The sequence below is a fragment of the Saimiri boliviensis genome, chromosome X (assembly GCF_048565385.1).
Source record: "Saimiri boliviensis isolate mSaiBol1 chromosome X, mSaiBol1.pri, whole genome shotgun sequence".
NCBI lineage: Eukaryota > Metazoa > Chordata > Mammalia > Primates > Cebidae > Saimiri > Saimiri boliviensis.
In genome coordinates this window covers 15,876,957-15,895,451 of record NC_133470.1, presented here as the reverse complement: position 1 = coordinate 15,895,451, position 18,495 = coordinate 15,876,957, and the positions used below count along the sequence as shown (strand labels likewise).

At 44.5% G+C, this 18,495-nt stretch overlaps 1 protein-coding gene across 4 annotated transcripts in view; it reads left to right on the top strand.

The window, feature by feature from the left end:
• The window catches only part of ADGRG2 (adhesion G protein-coupled receptor G2), a 129,551-nt gene that overhangs the window by 46,523 nt on the left and 64,533 nt on the right, over positions 1-18,495 (top strand). For all 4 annotated transcript variants that reach the window (XM_074391523.1, XM_039475639.2, XM_074391524.1 and 1 more), the window contains one exon: positions 2,315-2,433. In XM_074391523.1, coding sequence (XP_074247624.1) covers positions 2,316-2,433 — 118 coding nt within the window. In that variant the 5' untranslated portion in view covers position 2,315. The remainder of the gene's footprint in view (positions 1-2,314; positions 2,434-18,495) is intronic.

The window sequence follows — 18,495 nt, the reverse complement described above, 5'->3', positions numbered from 1 at the left end:
GATACATCTTCATGCCACTGTGTTAACATCCCCATTTGAGTGACTCATTTGGGAAAATCAATAACATGCTATTATGCCCAGAGAGAGGTTAAAAGGAGAGGAACAAATTAGAGGCTTTTTATAATTGATTAACATATTATAACATTACTACATAATACAATTTATTGATTAAAGACATGCAAGCCCTCTTTTGAAGGAGAAATATTCACCTCCTGGTCTAAAACATCATCATGTCAGGTCCAGGAAAGACACTCTCCTAGTGCTGGTTATGAGTATTCGATTAGAGAATTCTTAAAGATTGCCAGCTTTACCTTAAGACAGAAATTCTGGCTTATATATCCCCCTTCTTTCCATGCACTCTACCCCTTAATCCCAGCACTGCCTGACCCTGCATGTAACTAGGTGAAAAATAGATATTTGTTGAGTGAATGAATAAATGAATGAATGAATGAGTACGGCTAACATTTCCAGTGCATTCACAGTGCCAGCCACTTTGCAAAGATTTCTTGTTTACTCACCACAACAGCACTAGGAGGTGGGTGCTGCTATCTCGATTTGCTAGATGGGGAAACATGACCATTGGAAATAACTTGTCCATAGTCACTCAGATATTATGTGGTCTAGCTGGGACCTTTGAACTCATGCTCTTAAGTCTTCATCACTGTGAATTCACACTCTATCTTGGGCTTGCAGGGGCTGCAAGTGGTGGCTGGATTCAAGAGTGCCCTTGGCCGAGCACTCTGCTAGCTAAGGACACACAGCCTGGTTTGTCCCAGCCACTTCCCTCTGGCTGTGTAGAGGGAGCCTGCCTAGTTGGCTCTCACCACGCCCTTGCTGGTGCCTGTGCCCATGAGTGGTTCCTTTCTCGGCACCGCACACCAACCCTCGCTCCTAATGCTGACTGCCTGTCACGGGGTAATGTAGGCCAACTCCCAGACGTGAGAGGATCAGACAGTCTTAGCATTTCGATTCTCTCTGTGTGCTGAACTCTCGCCTATCCCCTGCCCCACCTCTAGTATGTGCATTTCATCTAGTTTACTCTTATTCAGCCCTCACATCTCACCTGATACATATTGGCCCTCAATAAATATTTGTTGAATGAATAAATGAATGAATCGTAAATGAGGCTTTTAAATTCAATTCTGACATAAACTGCTACAAACTAAACTACTAAAAATTCACATCCTACATATTTGCCTATTGCTGCTTCTCTTCTCCCCTCTCTGCCACTCTGCTGGTGGGGCTTGGGGTTTTTATGGGTACAGGATTGGGGCACAGGGCAGGCCAGGGTAGTTTTGGAAAAGGCAACATTTGGGCAGGGAAAAAGGAATGCATGTTCTCACATTGGACTGCGGGTCCAGGCTTGAGGATGTGGCCCTTGTCGGGGACCACCCTCTTCTACCCAATATTTTCCTGCCTCCTGTCCATATCACTTATCCTTTTACAGTATAAAACGTACAAGAGTGAAACTCTGTCTCAAAAACAAACAAACAAACAAACAAAAAACATAAATACAAGCTGGGCAAAGTGGCGCTGCCTGAGGCAGGAAGATTGCTTAAAGCCACAGCACAGTATGATTGCACCTGTGAACAGCCATTGCACTCCAGCCTGGGCAACATAGCGAGACCCCATCTCTTTAAAAACTTTTATTTTGAGGAAAAATAACATAAAGAAGGATAGATTATTTAAAAGATTCTATTGGCCGGGTGCAGTGGCTCACACCTGTAATCCCAGCACTTTGGGAGGCCAAGGTGGGCAGATCACCTGAGGTCAGGAGCTCAAGACCAGCGTGACGAACATGGAGAAACCCCATCTCTATTGAAAATACAAAATTAGCTGGGCGTGGTGAGGCAAGCCTGTAATCCCAGCTACTTGAGAGGCTGAGTCAGGAGAATCTCTTGAACCCAGGAGGCAGAGGTTGCGGTGAGCCGAGATCACGCCATTGCGCTCCAGCCTGGGGAACAAGAGCAAAACTCCAACTCAAAAAAAAAAAAAAAAAAAAAGATTCTGTGTAGTGGTAATAATGATGTAACATTTTGTGTTCTTAATTTCTTGTTATTTTGCATGTGTCGATGTTTTCCATAAATCCACATGGACTGCCTTGCTTCTGAGTAGTATGGGAGGTGACCCTCCCATAATAAACATGGGATTTGCTTGTTGTCACCAGTGCCCACCCGGCATTTCTGAGTCTCTGGAACCATAGTAATGCGAACTGCACAGTATCACAGGTTGGCTTGTTGTCTGACCTTTGAGGTATTGCTGTGCTGTGATTATGGCAGCTGTGGTGATCTGTCTTCTCCTTACTTTATTCCAGGATGGCTTTCTCTGGCAGGCAGCATGGCCGTGTTGGCAGAACTGAAGAAGTTTTACTGACATTCAAGATATTCCTTGTCATCCTTTGTCTTCATATCGTTCTGGTAACATCCCTAGAAGGTAACATGTCTGTTTATCCTCTTTTTTTTTTTCTGTTTATCTGCTTATATGTGTGTATTTTTTTGTTATTTAGGATTTTTTTTCTCTAGTAAAATAACAGTATTTATTATTTTAACCATTTTTAAGTGCACAGTTTATTGGCATTAAGTACATTCACAATTTTGTGTAACTGTCACCACTATTCATTTCCAAAATGCTTTCATCATCCCAAATAGAAACTCCATATCCATCAAACAGTAACTCCCCACTTCCTTCCTGTACCCGTTCCTGGTGACCTCTGTTCCTTTCCTATGTATTTGCCTATTGCAGGTGCCTCAGATAAGTGGAATCACATAATATTTGTCTTTTTGTGCCCAGCTTATTTGACTTAGGATGTTTTCAAGGTTCACTCAAGTTGCAGCATGTATCAGAATTTCATTCTTCTTTTTTATTTTGAGGTAGAATCTCGCTTTGTCACCCAGGCTGGAGTGCAGTGGTGTGATCTCGGCTCACCACAACCTCCACCTCCCGGGTTCAAGCAGTTATCCTGCCTCAGCCTCCTGAGTAGCTGGGATTACAGATGCATGCCACCACATCTGGCTAATTTTTGTATTTTTAGTAGAGGCAGGGTTTTACCATGTTGGTCAGGCTGGTCTTGAACTCCTGACCTCATGATCCACCCTCCTTGGCCTCCCAAAGTGCTGGGATTACAGGCATGAGCCACTGCGCCCGGCCAGAATTTATTTTTAAAGGCTAATGTTTCACTGTGTGCATTGACCCCATTTGGTCTATTCATTAATCCATCGATGGGCATTTGTGTCATTTCCCCTTCGGCTGTTGTGAAGAATGCTGCTATGAACATGGGTGTACAAATCACTGTTTGAGTCCCTGCTTTCATTTCTTTAGGGTATATACCTTGGAGGGAATTGCTTGATCATGTAACTCTGTGTTTAACATCTTGAAAAACTGCTAAACTGTTTTCCGCAGTGGCTGTATCACTTTACATTCCTACAAGCAAGACACCCGAATTCCAGTTCCTCCCATTCTTGACAATGCTTGTATTTTCCTGTTGTTTGGGCAGTGGGTGTGAGGTGGTGTCTTATTGTAGTTTTGATGCGTATTTCCTTAATGATGAGTGACGTTGAGCATCTTTTCATGCACTTGCTGGCCACGCGTATATCTTCTTTAGAGAAGTGTCTATTCAAGTCCTTTGCTCAGTTTTGAATTGGGTTGTTTTTGTTGGGGTTGAGTTTTGGAGTTCTTTGTGTATACTGGATATTAATCTGTTGTCAGATATATAATTTGGAAATATTTTCTCCCATTCTGTGGAGTGTTTTTTCCACTCTCTTAATAGTGTCATTTCATGCCTGAATTCTTTTAATTTTAATGTAGTCTAATTTACTTTTTACTTTTGTTGTCTATGTTTTGGTGTTATATCAAAGAAATCACTGCCAAATCCAATATCAGGAAGGCTTTCTCTTATATTTTCGTCCAAGAATTTTATAGTTTTAGCTCTTATGTATAGGTCCTTTGATCAATTTTGAGTTCATTTTTGTATATGGTGTAAGGTAAGGGTCCAGCTCCACTCTCATGCATGCGGATATCGTTTTACAGCAGCATTTATTGAAAAGACTGCCCTGTTGCCATTGAATGGTCTTGGTACCTTTGTCAAAAATCACTTTGTTACTGGTGGAGGGTTTCTAGGTTCTTGGCATCTTGAACAAAGAATTGGACAGAACACACAAACAAAGCAAGGAAGGAAGAGATTCATTGAAAATGAATTGAAAACTCCTCAGTGTGGGAGCAGGCCCGAGCATAGGGGCTCAAAGGCCCTGTTACAGAATTTGTGGGGGTTTCCATTGGTTACTTGGGTATGCCCTATGTACATGAAGAGGATGAAGTAAAGTTACAAAGTCATTTACTCGGTGTACACCCTATGGAGAGGATATTTCCTGTCATAGCTGAAGTGTGAATGGCCTTATGTTCCCTGCCTCCAGACCCTATTTTCCAACCTCAACTTGACCATTTATATAGATGAGGGTTTATTTCTGGTGTTCACTTGTTTCTAAATATATCTACTTGAAGGCGCAACCATATGGAAATTTAAAGGCAGTAGAGAATCAGCCAAATGAAGCAGCCTGGTATTTTCAGAAAGGGGATCTTTAGAAGCTCATGGGACAAGAAAAAAAGGTACCTGAGGAAGGCAGATGAAAGGCACCTGCAGTTTCTGTGGGCACAGCTGCCAAAAGCAAGTGTAAAGAATCCTTCTTAGGAGGTTCATGCCTGTATCCCAGCACTTTGGAGGCTGAGGAGGGTGGATTACTTGAACCCAAGAATTCAAGACAAGCCTGAGCGACATAGTGAGACCCCGTCTCTACAAAAATGAAATGACATAAAAAATTAGCCAGGCGTGGTGCTGGTTGGCTGTATTCTCAGCTACTCAGGAGGCTGAGGTGGGAGGATCACTTGAGCCCAGGAGTCAGAGGTTGCAGTGAGCAGTGATCGTACCACTGCTGTCCAGCCTGGGTGGCAGAGTGCAACCCTATCTTAAAAACAAAAACAAAAACAGAGGAACAACAAAAAGAATCCTCATTAGGAAAGAGAGTAGGAAATGATTGTTACTTAAGAAGATATCAAGGACACACAGAGAAATATCTTTCTTACTCAGAAGTGGGTGGCAGGACCAAGGCATCCTTATTGCATAAGATAAAAATCTACTGGCAGCAAACAACAGAACATACGGACAAATAAAATACACACACAAATACACAGACTAAATGGAAAACGTCCCAACAAGCTAAAACACAATTGGCGATCCTTTAACAAGTAGGTACTGGGGCATGTTGTCCAGAAGCCACCATTCTTTAAGAAAAGAAATGATGGCTCATGCCTCTAATCCCAGCACTTTGGGAGGCTGAGGTGGGTGGATCACCTGCGGTCAGGAGTACAAGACCAGCCTGGCCAATATGGTGAAACCCTGTCTCTACGAAAAATGCAAAAAAAATTAGCTGGGCATAGTGGCGTGCGCCTGTGATCTCAGCTACTCGGGAGGCTGAGGCAGGGGAATTGCTTGAACCTGGGAGGCGGAGGTTGTAGTGAGCCGAGATTGTGCCATTGCACTCCAACCTGAGCCACAGAGTGAGATTCCATCTCAAAAAGAAAAGAAAAGAAATGATAAGGACTAACTGTATTTTGAAGACTTATAACATGCCAGGTTCCTACATGCTTAAGAGACATCCACTCCCTTAATCTTCTAAATCCCTTCTCTGAAGGGGAGTTGCTAATTGTATCCCCATTTTCCAGATCAGGAAGCTGAGGCTCAGAGAGATAAGTAACTTGCCCAAGGCTGTTAGCCCTTAAGAAGCGGCAGAGCTGGATTTTGAACCCAGTGGCCAGCTTCTAGATTTTGTGCTTGTAACCACAAAATCAAGTTCTCAAACTTGAGCATGCATCAGAATCCCCTGGAGGGCTTACGGAGGTGCTGTTCACAGGGCCCAGACCCCGGAATTGTACTTCAATAGGTCTGGGGTGGGACCGAAGAATTGACAGCTCTAACAAGCTCCGAGGTGATTCTGACGATATAGTCTAGGGACTTACACTTTGAGAACCACTACTACACAACTGGTGGAAGACAGAAATGGGGAGAGAAATCTCTTCCTGATATATATATATATATATGTCAAACTCGGAGTGACAGAGCGAGACTGTCTCAAACAAAAAATAAAATAATCTAAACTATTCTCACGCACATCATCTCCTTAGGGCACTAAAACATCACTGTGTCCCCACTTTACTGATGAGTAAATGCCCCAGGGAGGTTATTGGTTAGGAAGTGGCAGAGCCCACACTAGACGCTAGATCTTCAGTCTCACGTTTCAGTGTTTTTTCCACCGCAAGGGTAGATGAGGCAAGAAAGTGGAGCACAAGGGAAAAAACACATCCAAGTGAAAGCTGTTAGAAATATGTCTTTTTCAAAAATTATGTTTTAAAATGCCAGCAACAGAGGCAGGTAAATAGGAAAGTGCTTGGCTCTGAAACAAACCTAAGAAAAGCTGAGTGATGGCTTAAGGCAGCTGAATGTATTTCTTGCTCCAGATCTCTGATGAATTGATTTCTTAAAGCAGTGGCTCCCCAAATGTGGCAGACAAGTAGCACTGGTGTCAGCTGTCTCTCAAAACGCCCAGTAAGAGTATTTATTCCTCTTATTTATTTTAGTTTTTCTTTTTCTTTTTTTTTTTTTTTTTAGACAGGATCTTGTTCTGTTATCCAGACTGGAGTGCATGATCTCAGCTCACTGTAGCCTCAACCTCCTGGGCTCAAGTGATCCTTCCATCTCAATCTCCAGAGTAGCTGCGACTGCAGGCGCGTGCCACCACGCCTAGCTAATTTTTAAAATTTCTTGTAGAGATGGGGGTCTCATTATATTGCCCAGGGTGGTCCCGAATTCCTGGGCTCAAGCCATGCTCCCACCTCACTTCCCAAAGTTCTGGGATTACAGGTGTGAGCCCCCATGCCCTGATCACGTTACTGAATAATCACCTTGCTAGCACTTACCACGTCCCAGCCACTGTTCTAAGCCCTTACAAATGGCTACCTCATTTAAAGCCCACTTTATAACCCCTTGAAAAAGGCAGTATTATGAGCTCATTTTACAGGTGAGGAAACTGAGGCACAGAGGAGGTAAACAACCTGCCTTAGGTCAAATAATTAAGAGGTTGCACAGTTACAATTCAAACTCAGGCCATCTGGCTCCAAAGCTTGTATGATGGGGCCTTTTGGCATTCTGAACTTCTCTGCTATGCCAGGCTCAGTTGCTTGGTAGTTGTGAATATGTAGATTAAAAGATGGAATCTGTAATTGTGAGAATCACTGAATGTCATTCTGGATCACCTAGGTGCCTCATAGGCACCACTTCCCCTGATAGCTTTGGACTGGGGCAGGGGTTCTTTTAGTTCCAGATGGCTCGGGCCTGGTCTTTGAAGCCAAGGGGACTGACCTGCCACTTCTCCATTGGGTTATCAATTGTGCGATAATGATGGCCTGATCTGCACCCAGCAGTACTGGCTGCTGAGAACCTCGTCTCTGACTCCAGGGAATTTACACCACAGCTGGAGGGCCGTGACTGTGATGCATGAGAACAATACAAACTATAACTGAGCCTTAAAGTGTGAGTCAGTGCTATTGGGCGCTCACATATGGCCCACGGCCAGATCATGGATTAGTCTAGCTCCATGCTAAGCCACTGGTAGCAGATGCTCTTGGTGTCCTGCCCATATCCCCTTGGTCCACCCCAGGGGTCACCTGCAGACAGTTCCTGTGGATGCTGACAGCTTTCATGTCTCTCTGAGAATGATCTATGCCCATGGGAATGTGCTTGGCCTGTGTGCGGGACAAACCAGAAGTCCCAGGGAGACAATACCCCCAAACAGTGAGTGATGGGAGTTGCTGTTTAAATATGCCAGCTTCCTTGTCCCTTGGTGGGACCACACTCAGGTGTGTTCTATCAGGTGTGTTCTACGTCATCTTCCAGAGTTCCCCAGTTGCTCACCTGCTCATGAATGTGCCCATCATACTCCCCATAATACTCACCTGCTCATGAATATGCCCATCGTACTCCCCATAATACTCACCTGCTCATGAATGTGCCCATTTCCGGATCTGTCTTATTTGCATATTCCCCTCCTCTGCTTCCCAGGACCCTCCCCGTTGGGAAACTGCCCTTCCAAAGTTGAGGCCAAATCTTACTACCTCTGGAAAACCTGCCCTGACCTCAGAAGAATTAACCCCCCTCCCCAGTGCTTGCTTCTCTTTATCCATCCTTACCTGTTTTTGTCACACTCATTACAGGCTTTCTTTGCACCGTGAGTCCTTGCAGTGTGCAGTCAGTGCCAGATGAAGGGTTGGCGAGGCGGGTGGCGAACTCACGGGAGGGAAGCTGATAGGCACCAAGAGCCTGAGCGGGCCACTCTTCCAGGTGCTTTACATACTGATCTCATTTAATCCTTACAAAACCTCTTTCCAGTGAGTAATTTTCATTTCGGTTTACAGGTGAAGAAACTGTCAAATAAATGAAGGCATTTTCCCAGAGGTCACACAGCTAGGAAGATTCCCCATCAGAATCTGTAGCCTGTACCGCTCACAGGACACCAGGCGGCCTGGGGCACCCTCAGTAAGTGTCTGAGGACTGAATGAATGTGTCACTGAGGCGCAGGGCCTGGGGAGTGGACAGGGAGCTGGGGTGAGCTGTTAGAGAGCAGCTGCTCCCCCGCCCTGGGCTCTGGGAGATCTGGACTGTAAACAGTAGCTTCACCCTGGAAGCCTGAGAGGTGACTCAGTAGCTCTTGACGGCAGGGAGAGGTAGGATGACACTCTTGTTAGGCCACTGGCCAACAGAGAGAGCCCGTAGACCTTAACACTTTCAGTTGTGTGATGTTGTGACATTTGAGGGGCTTATTCTTGGTCTACAAGAAACCGGAATGGGCTTTGACAGGTCGCTAGACTCACCTCCAGCCTCCAGCTCTCCTGGGTGGTACAGTGCCCCCCACCCCGCTTTTTTTTTTAATCTTTGAAGGAGGTCTTCTTTTATGTACAACAATTCTATTTTCCAGAGGGGCAGATGACATAATAGTGGAAGATGGTTATAATTTCATTCTTGCAGAGTTGTCTTCCTCATTTGGAAACAATTACACATCTGAGCCAGTTTGGTGATCTCATGAGCTATAATCCCCAACTTTGTCTCTGGGCTGGGTCTAGATGTTTCTGTGCTGCAGGCATTTCCAGCAGTGAGTCCCTCTATAATTCCCTTCTCCGAGGCCTGGCTGTCTGATTCCTTCCTGTCCGCTCATGCTGGGTCCAGCTGAGTCCTTAGTCATCCCTGCGAGGAAGTTGGTAGAGCGGGAGGAAGTGGGCTGCGTGCTCCTGAAAGGCAGGACACCTGTCCTGTTTCACTTTGTCCTCCAACACCAGACCCTGTGCTGGTCTCCTCATGCTCTCTCAACCCCCCTGTCTGTACAAATGAGGTTACTTATAAATGCTTACCATGGCAATCGCAACTCCCCCTGACCCTGCCAAGCCTTCCTCCCCGCACCCATGTATGAGGCCATGTCTGTTGGACGCTGGCTGTTTCCCTAGCAGGTGGAAGTCATGATGAGGAGTGATGGAGAGTCTGTCGTAGATAGGTTGCAGGGGAAACTGAGAGCAGAGGGCACTGGGTCCCACTTTCCACTTGGGATTTTGGGTAACGACTCCTCATGGGGCCTGTGTGTCAGCCCAGGGAAGCTGCAGAGATGAGATGGCAAAACTGTTTCCCCTGGAGATGATGTCCCCTCCAAGTCTCTGTCAGCTCTCATGTGGCAGAGTAGGGACTCTAAAGTACCCTCAACTTCCTAGTGGGTAGCTTTGATGAAAGGCAGGGGTGGGGACAGGGCTGCAAAGACTATGGCGTGGACAGCCTAGGCCAGGGGTCAGATGGAGGATGAGACAGACACTCAGTGCTGAGAGCTCAAGGGAGCTGGATCAGCAAGAGAAGGACTTGCAGGCCCGGATGGGATTCTGAAGGATAGACCATGGGGTCCACTGGATGCAGCCTTCAGCAGTGGACACCAGTTGGGCACCCAGGAGTCCTAGATGAGGGAGCTCCCTGGAGAGGCCAGTGAGAACTCAGGGCTCAGCCCTGGGTGAGCTCACAGACCCAGGCCCCTTCTCCCTACTGAAGGAAAGGCACTAGCACACCATTCTCAGCCCAGGCGCCATCTTGACTACCAGAAGGAAGAGGAGGACGAACAAAGATGGTGCATTTGTTTGCAAGTCATTGGGTTAAGTAGAGACCATAGAGCAAAGGAGACAAAGCTACCTTCAATCATCAGACTTAAGGATCTCTTTGCTATATTTCTGGAGTGGAGGCTCTGGAAAGGAGGCACCCTGGATATCAAAGGCCACTCAGGAATTTTTGTGTGTGTTTTTGGTGCTATTGTTTCTACATCTAAATTGCATCTATAAATTTTAAACTTGCCCTACAATGAATACATATTGAACACAGAATGATGGGGCAGGACACTCCACTAGGAATTGTGGGAGGCCGTCACCACCTCTGGAACTCTGATCCTCCTCTAGGTTTTCTCTTTTCAGGTATGTAGAGACATCATTCAGGTCCTTGAGGGTGATGGTGACATCTTTTCTCTCTTTGTAGCTTCAATATTGCCTACCACATAGTAAGTACTCAGTAAACTGTGGTTGTCTGATTGGTTTTGATTTGTGACTCTAGTCTAAACCCTAGATATTGCAGAAAATGGGCCTCCCTCTCAGCTCACATCAGCAGTATTATTCTCATCTGAACCCAGCGAGTTCTAATACAGCATAGACTACTGCGAACTTCTTCATAGACTTCAGTGAGGCGGCAGTACCTTGGCGAGGATTACCCTTGAAGAATATGTTTCCCCTCCTCCATATGAGGAAGGGGCTCAATTGATTGATTGCCTGTTAAGATTCCTTCGCAGTCTGATATTCTGTGAGTGCAATCAGCCAGTAGGGACCGTCTTCAGATTCTTCATGCCTTGCCCTAGAATACCAGGGATCCTCGGACATAATGCCATTCTGGAAATCCTTGGGTAATATCTGAGCTGTTGATTATTTATGCCACGTTCTCACACTTGGCTGCACATTGGCATCACCTGGGGGACTTTAAGAACACCTGTCTTGGCCGGGTACGATGGCTCACACCTGTAAACCCAGCACTTTGGGAGGCCTAGGCAGGTGCATCATTTGAGGTTCAGAGTTCGAGACCAGCCTGGCCACCATGGTGAAACCCTATCACTACTAAACATATAAAATCTAGTGGGGCGTGGTGGTGGGTGCCTGTAATATTAGCTATTCAGGAGGCTGAGGCAGGAAAATCACTTGAACCTGGGAGCAGAGGTTGCAGTGAGCTGAGATCGTTCCACTGCACTCCAGCCTGGGTGACAGAGTGAGACTCCATCTCAAAAAAACAAAACAAAACAAAACACACCTGCCTCCCACCCCCAGAGATTCTTACATTATTGGTCTGGGGGTACAGCCTGTATATTGGCATTCTTCAAAGTACCCCAAGTGATTCTAGCAGAACCAAGAACCACTCACCTCCCTAGTCCCATTTTAAGGCTGTTCTCCTGTTCAAAGTTCCTAATGTGAAATTGGAAACAATTTAAAAGTCATATTTTTTCGAACTACATTTATTACATGAGGCAATTTCAAAGGCTTTTAAAGTTATAATGAAGCCAATAATCTCTTAATTTCAAAATGGATGAACCCTCTAGAAGTGGCTCTTGCTGACTGGCAAATACCAAGTTGTCATTGCTGTCCTTGCCTTACTCTTCATTGAAGAATTCCAGTGTCTCTTCATAGTATCTATTTTTGTTTGCTTTTGAGACAGAGTCTTACTCTGTTGCCCAGGCTTGAGTGCAGTGGCATGATCTCAGCTCACTGCAAACTCCACCCTGCCAGGTTCAAGCAGTTCTCCCACCTCAGCCTCCCGAGTAGCTGCAATTACAGGCTCACACCATCACACCTGGCTAATTGTTGTATTTTCAGTAGAGATGGAATTTTGCAAAGTTGGCCAGGTTGGTCTTGAACTCCTGACCTCAGGTGGTCAGCCTACTTTGGCCTCTCAAAGTACTGGGATTACAGGCATGAGCCACCATGCCTGGCCTTCTTCATAGTGTCATTAGTACCAGTACTATGTATACTAACATAGATTCTTTAGAAGAGATAAATGAAAATATAAAATGGCAGTAATTTTGCTTTAGTGTGTAAATTACAATTGCTTATAATTATCTGATTAATTGAATGAACAGGAATTGAACACATAGTTCTGTTGTCTTTCAATTATGTAGACATTTTTGCCTTGCTCCTAACATGAAATATGATTTGATATTACACAGATTTGGATTCACAGTGAAGTCTAACAAATTCTGTGTCTTGGTGTATACAGGCAGGAGATGGCTTTGAATTAGTGAGAAGTTTTCAGTTACAGGATGTTTTCAAAGTAGAATTTTAAAAAACTTTCAAGTGAGTTGTATAATATGACTAGAATCTAAATTCTCTTTGAGGCCAGGAGGGACTTTTGTTTTATTCTGTGCTGTAACCCCAGTGCCTGGCACACAGTAGGCCTTCAAAAATGGGATTAAAAGAATAAACTTTGGCAAATGACTTCACATTTCTGAGCTTGTGTTTCCTTGCTTGTAGACTGAAGGGGTTGGACTATTTTGGTATCTGGTATTTTCCCCACTCATGACCTATTTTATAATTCTTTTCCTCCAGTGAACTCCAAGTCCTAAAAGATGCTTTTACACAATTTATTTAAGTAAGTTTGTTCTCATTTTTGGTGCTGAGTAAAAACATATATGATGGTATTCGGTGTTTACGATGAGCAGTAGAAAACCAGTATTGATAAAATACCAGATGGTGCAAACATCATACTCTATTTTAATTTTAATTTTTTTAGAGACAGGTTCTTGCTCTGTCACCCAGGCTGGAGTACAGTGGTAGAGTCATAGCTCACTGCAGTCTCTAGCTCCTGGGCTCAAGCGCACCTCCCACCTCAGCCTCCCAAGTAGCTGGGACTACAGGCATGCACCACCAAACCCAGCTAATTTTAACATTTTTAGTAGCAATGAAGTCCAGGCTGGTCTCAAACTCCTGGGCTCAAGTGATCTGCCTGCCTCAGCCTCCCAAAGCGCTGGAATTACAGGCATGAGTCATTGCAGCCAGCCTCAGCCTCACACTTGATTATGCTTGATAAACATAATATAATTTCATTCAAAGTAATCACTCCCATTTTACAGATAAGGAAATACAAGCAGAGAAATGTTAGAAACTTACTCAAGGCAAAGCCAGCATCTGAACCCAAGTCAGTCTCCCTGGAGAGCCCAGGCCCTTAATCACATTTAAGGCCTGGCAAAGCAGGCATGTTCATTTACTCATTAGAAGTAAACGCAAGCATTTTATTCAGATGTAGGAGATTACCAAGTCAGAGTTACAGATTATTAAAAGTGAGAAGTCTCAGATCAGACTTTCAAAGCTCACGACAAGCCAAAGAAAATATGATGAGAAGACATCATTAGAATAGGAGCTACCAATGTATAAAGGCTGGCTAAGGATTTTCTGAAGGTTAAGGGTTAAAGTGGCTTCAAAACAGAGGCAACTTAAAAATACAGCTTTTCCAACTAAGTAGGATTTCTATGCAGCAGGACTGTGCCTAATTCCAACTCTCTTGATTTTTACTAGCACGTAGTTGTTTACAGAACTAGTTCCACACATGGGAGTCCCACTCTCAAGGGTCCCAGAAGAACCATGATAGGAACATTTGCTAGGAGCGAAGCTGATAGGGTGAGTCGCAAAGAAGGAGTTGTTTATATTCAGAATACATAAACAAAGTGGCAAGGACTTCTCTTCCTGTGGTTCATGCTGACTGCCAGATTTTTGACCTTGTCAATATCATGACAAAGAACAAGGGAGAAAATGGTGGCTGGAGAAAGTGATTTTAGCATTAATCTTGTCCTACTCTTAGTTTAATGGGCATTAATTACTTCACAGCACTCAAATTAAGGCTGACGTGGCAGAGACTGGCTGGCACCAAAGCTTTTACTTTTTCTTCCTCAGCATCCAGCTAGGCTACATTTCCTAGCCTCCCTTGTAGTTAGAAGTGGCCTTTTGACTGAGTGTTGGCCAATGGACTGGGTATAAGTGATGTGTGCCAACTCCAGGCCTGGCCATTAAAAATCTCCCACCTGGCCGGGTGCGGTGGCTCACACCTATAATCCCAGCACTTTGGGAGACCAAGGCGGGTGGATCCCCTGGGGTCAGGGGTTCAACACCAGCCTGGCCCAACATGGTGAAACCTTGTCTCTACTAAAAATACAAAAATTAGCCAGGTGTGGTGGTGCAAGCCTGTAATCCCAGCTACTCGGGAGGCTGAGGCAGGAGAATCACTGGAACCCAGGAGGTGGAGATTTCAGTGAGCTAAGATCATGCCACTGTACTCCAGCCTGGGTGACAGAGTGAGACCCCATCTTAAAAAACAAACAAACAAACAAAAAACCTCCCACCTGATTCCCATTACTCTCTATCTTTCCCTGCTTGTTGGCTGGATGGTGCTCTCCAAAGCAAACTTGGAATCTTCATGTTGAAGACAGCAGTACCTCTGTCAACATGGGTCCCTGAATGACACTCCTCTTCCCTGGCCTCCCACCCCTTCACTCTAGGCTGCTGATGAAACTTTGTACATGGAAAATAACTTTGATTTTTTAAAGCCCCTGAGATTTCAGGGCATGTTTGAAGTTCATATAATCTAAGACAACTGGAGGAATCCATTATGGTTGCTACTGAAATGCCTATTGTCCAAACTGTAGAGAGTCATTTGAGGGCAGGAGGCACTACCAGAGCCACCCACTCCTTTTGTGCCAAGCCAGGCTACCTAGACCTTCACAATATGGCACAGGTTAAGACCATAGGCTCTGTGGTCAAATGTTAACAAGACATTTAATCATTGTGCTTCAGTTTCCTTACAGGTAAAGTTGCACTTTCTGTTCCATAGTTATACGCAGATTAAATGAGCTAATGCAGCAGTCCCCAAGCTTTTTGGCACCAGGGACTGGCTTGGTGGAAGACAATTTTTCCACAGGTGGGGGTTGGAGCGGGAGAAGGGGGAATGGTTTCAGGATGAAACTGTTCCACCTCCGATCATCAGACATTAGCTTCTCATAGTGAGTGGACAACCTAGATCCCGCACATGTGCAGTTCATAACAGGGGTAATACTCCTATGAGAATCTAATGCTGATCTGCCAGGAGGCAGAGCTCACGTGGTAATGCTCACCCGCCACTCCCTTCCTGCTGTGTGGCCCGGTTGCTAGCAGGCCATGGACTGATATCAATCCCTGGCCTGGAGGTCAGGGACTCCTGAATTAATGCATGTAAAATAAATGCCTCGAATGCATTTTTGACCTGACATATGGTAAGAACTCAGTAAATACTAGTAATTATCACTATAGACCAGTGCTAATAGAACTTTTTTTTTTTTTTGCAATAATGGAAATGCTCTATATCTGTGCTGCCCAAAACAGTGGCCACCAGTCACATGTGACCACAGTATTGACCACTTGAAACCAGACTGGGGTACTACATTTTAATTATATTGAAGTAATTTAAATTTAAATAGCTACATGTAGCTAATGGCTACCATGTTGGGCAGCACAGTTATAGACCATTTAATCTAATTGCTTCAGAAGGTTTCTATCTCAAACTGTGTAAGTCAGGGTTCAATCACAGAAGGAGAACCACTAAGGCACATACGCACACAGACACACATACATACATACACACACATACACATACACACATACACATACACACATACACACACACACATACACATACACACACATACACATACACACATACACATGCACACATACACACATACACATACACACACATACACATGCACACATACACACATACACATACACACATACACATACACACATACACACATACACACACATACACACACACACACGTACACATATATACACACACAGATGGATTTGCTACAGAGATTTGTCCTAATACAACTGTGGGAGCTGGTTAAGCAATCTCTATAAAGCTCTTATCTTCACATCTGATGCTGGAACTCGACATGTACGGAACAGGCAGTTGGGAAGGAAGGATGAATGTAAAATAGGGAACCTGGAAACCAGAAGCGTGCATTGTAGCCCACGAGAACAGACTAAACCCCACATCGCTTCTTGTTGCTTTTGACCTTGGCAGTATGGATGTCCTGCAGAAGCTGGACCCTTCAACATAAACTACACACATGGCCCAGGAATCGAAGAAGCTGAAAGAAGACCCAGGGGAAGGTAGAGCAGTTACGGGTTCGGCACCTCCCTGGTCCTAATAAGACAAGGCAGCTGATCATTGCCAACCTATGTGAGTTCCAGCATGGCTGCTGCCCACATCTGCCCAGCTCTCCCACAGGAAACTCTCTTCTGTCCTGCATTAATTATAAACATGCAGGAAGGGGAATTTTGGGAAATGTAGTTAGTCTAGCAAAGATGATGCATTACAGAGCCACCACACATATTAGCATGCTAATAAGCTCAATTCCATATCCGTTAATACTTCTAAATAAAACATGAAGCTAATGTCTCCCAAAGCTCTGTTTAGTTGTTTCAGTTCTGCAACTGGCCCAGAGAATTCTGACAATCTTTGCAGCCAGCTAACATTATCTTTGAGAGGTAAGATTAGGAGTATTTTTCAAGTTTTTCTTTATATTTTTCTGTGGCTTAGAATTCTTCCCACATAAAACCACATTATGATTATACAGAAAAAAAAATTAATGTTACTTTTTGAACGCCAGCCTATGACCCCTAGGGAGACCGTGCATCCCACTTAAGGGCACCCCAATAACATCGTGATTAACTGTGCCTTCCATATTCTTCCTGGAAATTTCACCTGGTCCTGACTTTGTACAAGAACTTATAAAACTGTAAGTTATGGTCATCAGATCTCCTGAAGCACTCTGCCTTTCTCCTCCCATGTTTTCAAAGTGATCCCAAGGCCATTTTAGAAATTGGAAGCAAATAATACAAGGAGAAAAGAAACTGGAGTGGAAGTCTTGCACACACAAGGGAGAAGTCATTTTTAGATAAGTCACTGGGAAAATGAAGAATAGAGAGAGCGTCATTGATGTGATTTAGCTGTGTTCCCACCCAAATCTCATCTTGAATTGCAACTCCTATAATTCCTACATGTTGTGGGAGGGATCCGGTGGGAGATAGTCAAACAATGGAAGCAGTTTCCCCTGTACTGTTCTTGTGGTAGTGAATAAGTCTCTCAAGATCTGATGTTTTTATATGGGATTTCCCTTTTCACTTGGCTCTCTCTTTTGCCTGCTGCCACGTAAGACGTGCCTTTGCTCTTCCTTTGTATTCCACCATGACTGTGAGGCCTCCCCAGCCATGTGGAAGTGTGAGTCAATTAAACCTCTTTCCTTTATAAATTACCCAGTCTTGGGTATGTCTTTATCAACAGCATGAAAACAGACCAATACAGTCATTGTATTAACTACCAACATAAGCAGTAATTACTGTGTATTCCTCTCAATACTTTAACACTACCTATAAAGTATGTCCTATTACAGTTATCTTCATCCCTGTTTTTCAGCTGGGAAACTGAAGTACAGATGCGTTAAGTAAGTCGTCAAAGTTACATAGTTAGCAAATGGCAGAGCCAGGATTTGGACCTAGGCCATCCTGGGCTTTGGAATCTAGGCTCTTAACCTACCTGCCATATTGCCTTCTTCCAGGGTACAGGACAGGGTCACATGGACTGGGGGAGCTCAATAGATTAACTGCTGGCAGGCCGATTCCTGTTTCTTCCCCACTCTCACATCCCAGTGATGCCCCAAACCCCCTCACTTTTGCCTTAGAAGAAGCTGTTGAACCTCTCTTTTCATGCCAGCTTCCCAAGCATGGGTTCAAGTCCTCATCATGTCTTGCCCGATGTACTCCAGTAGCTTACTCTCTGGCCTTCCCACTTGACATTTCCCTCATTTATTTCATAGTTATATAAAAAACATTGTTTTATGTCTGCAACAAGGGCAAGGGGGAGGGGAGAATGGGGAGTTATTGTTTAATAGGTATACAGTTTTGGTTTGGGAAGATGCAGCAGTTCTAAAGATAGAAAGTGGTGAAGGTTACATGAAAATGTGAACATACTTAATGTATCCAAACCGTACGCTTAAAAATGGTTAAGATGAGGCCGGGGCAGTGGCTCATGCCTGTAATCCCAGCAGTTTGGGAGGCTGAGGTGCGCAGATCATCTGAGGTCAAGAGTTCAACACTAGCCTGGCCAACATAGTGAAACCCTGTCTCTACTGAAAATACAAAGATTAGCAGAGCATGGTGGCAGGCACCTGTAATCCCAGCTACTAGGGAGGCTGAGGCACGAGAATCACTTGAACTTGGGAGGTAGAGGTTGCAGTGAGCCGAGATCACACCACTGCACTCCAGGCAGGGCAACAGAATCAGACTCCATCTCAAAAAAAAAAA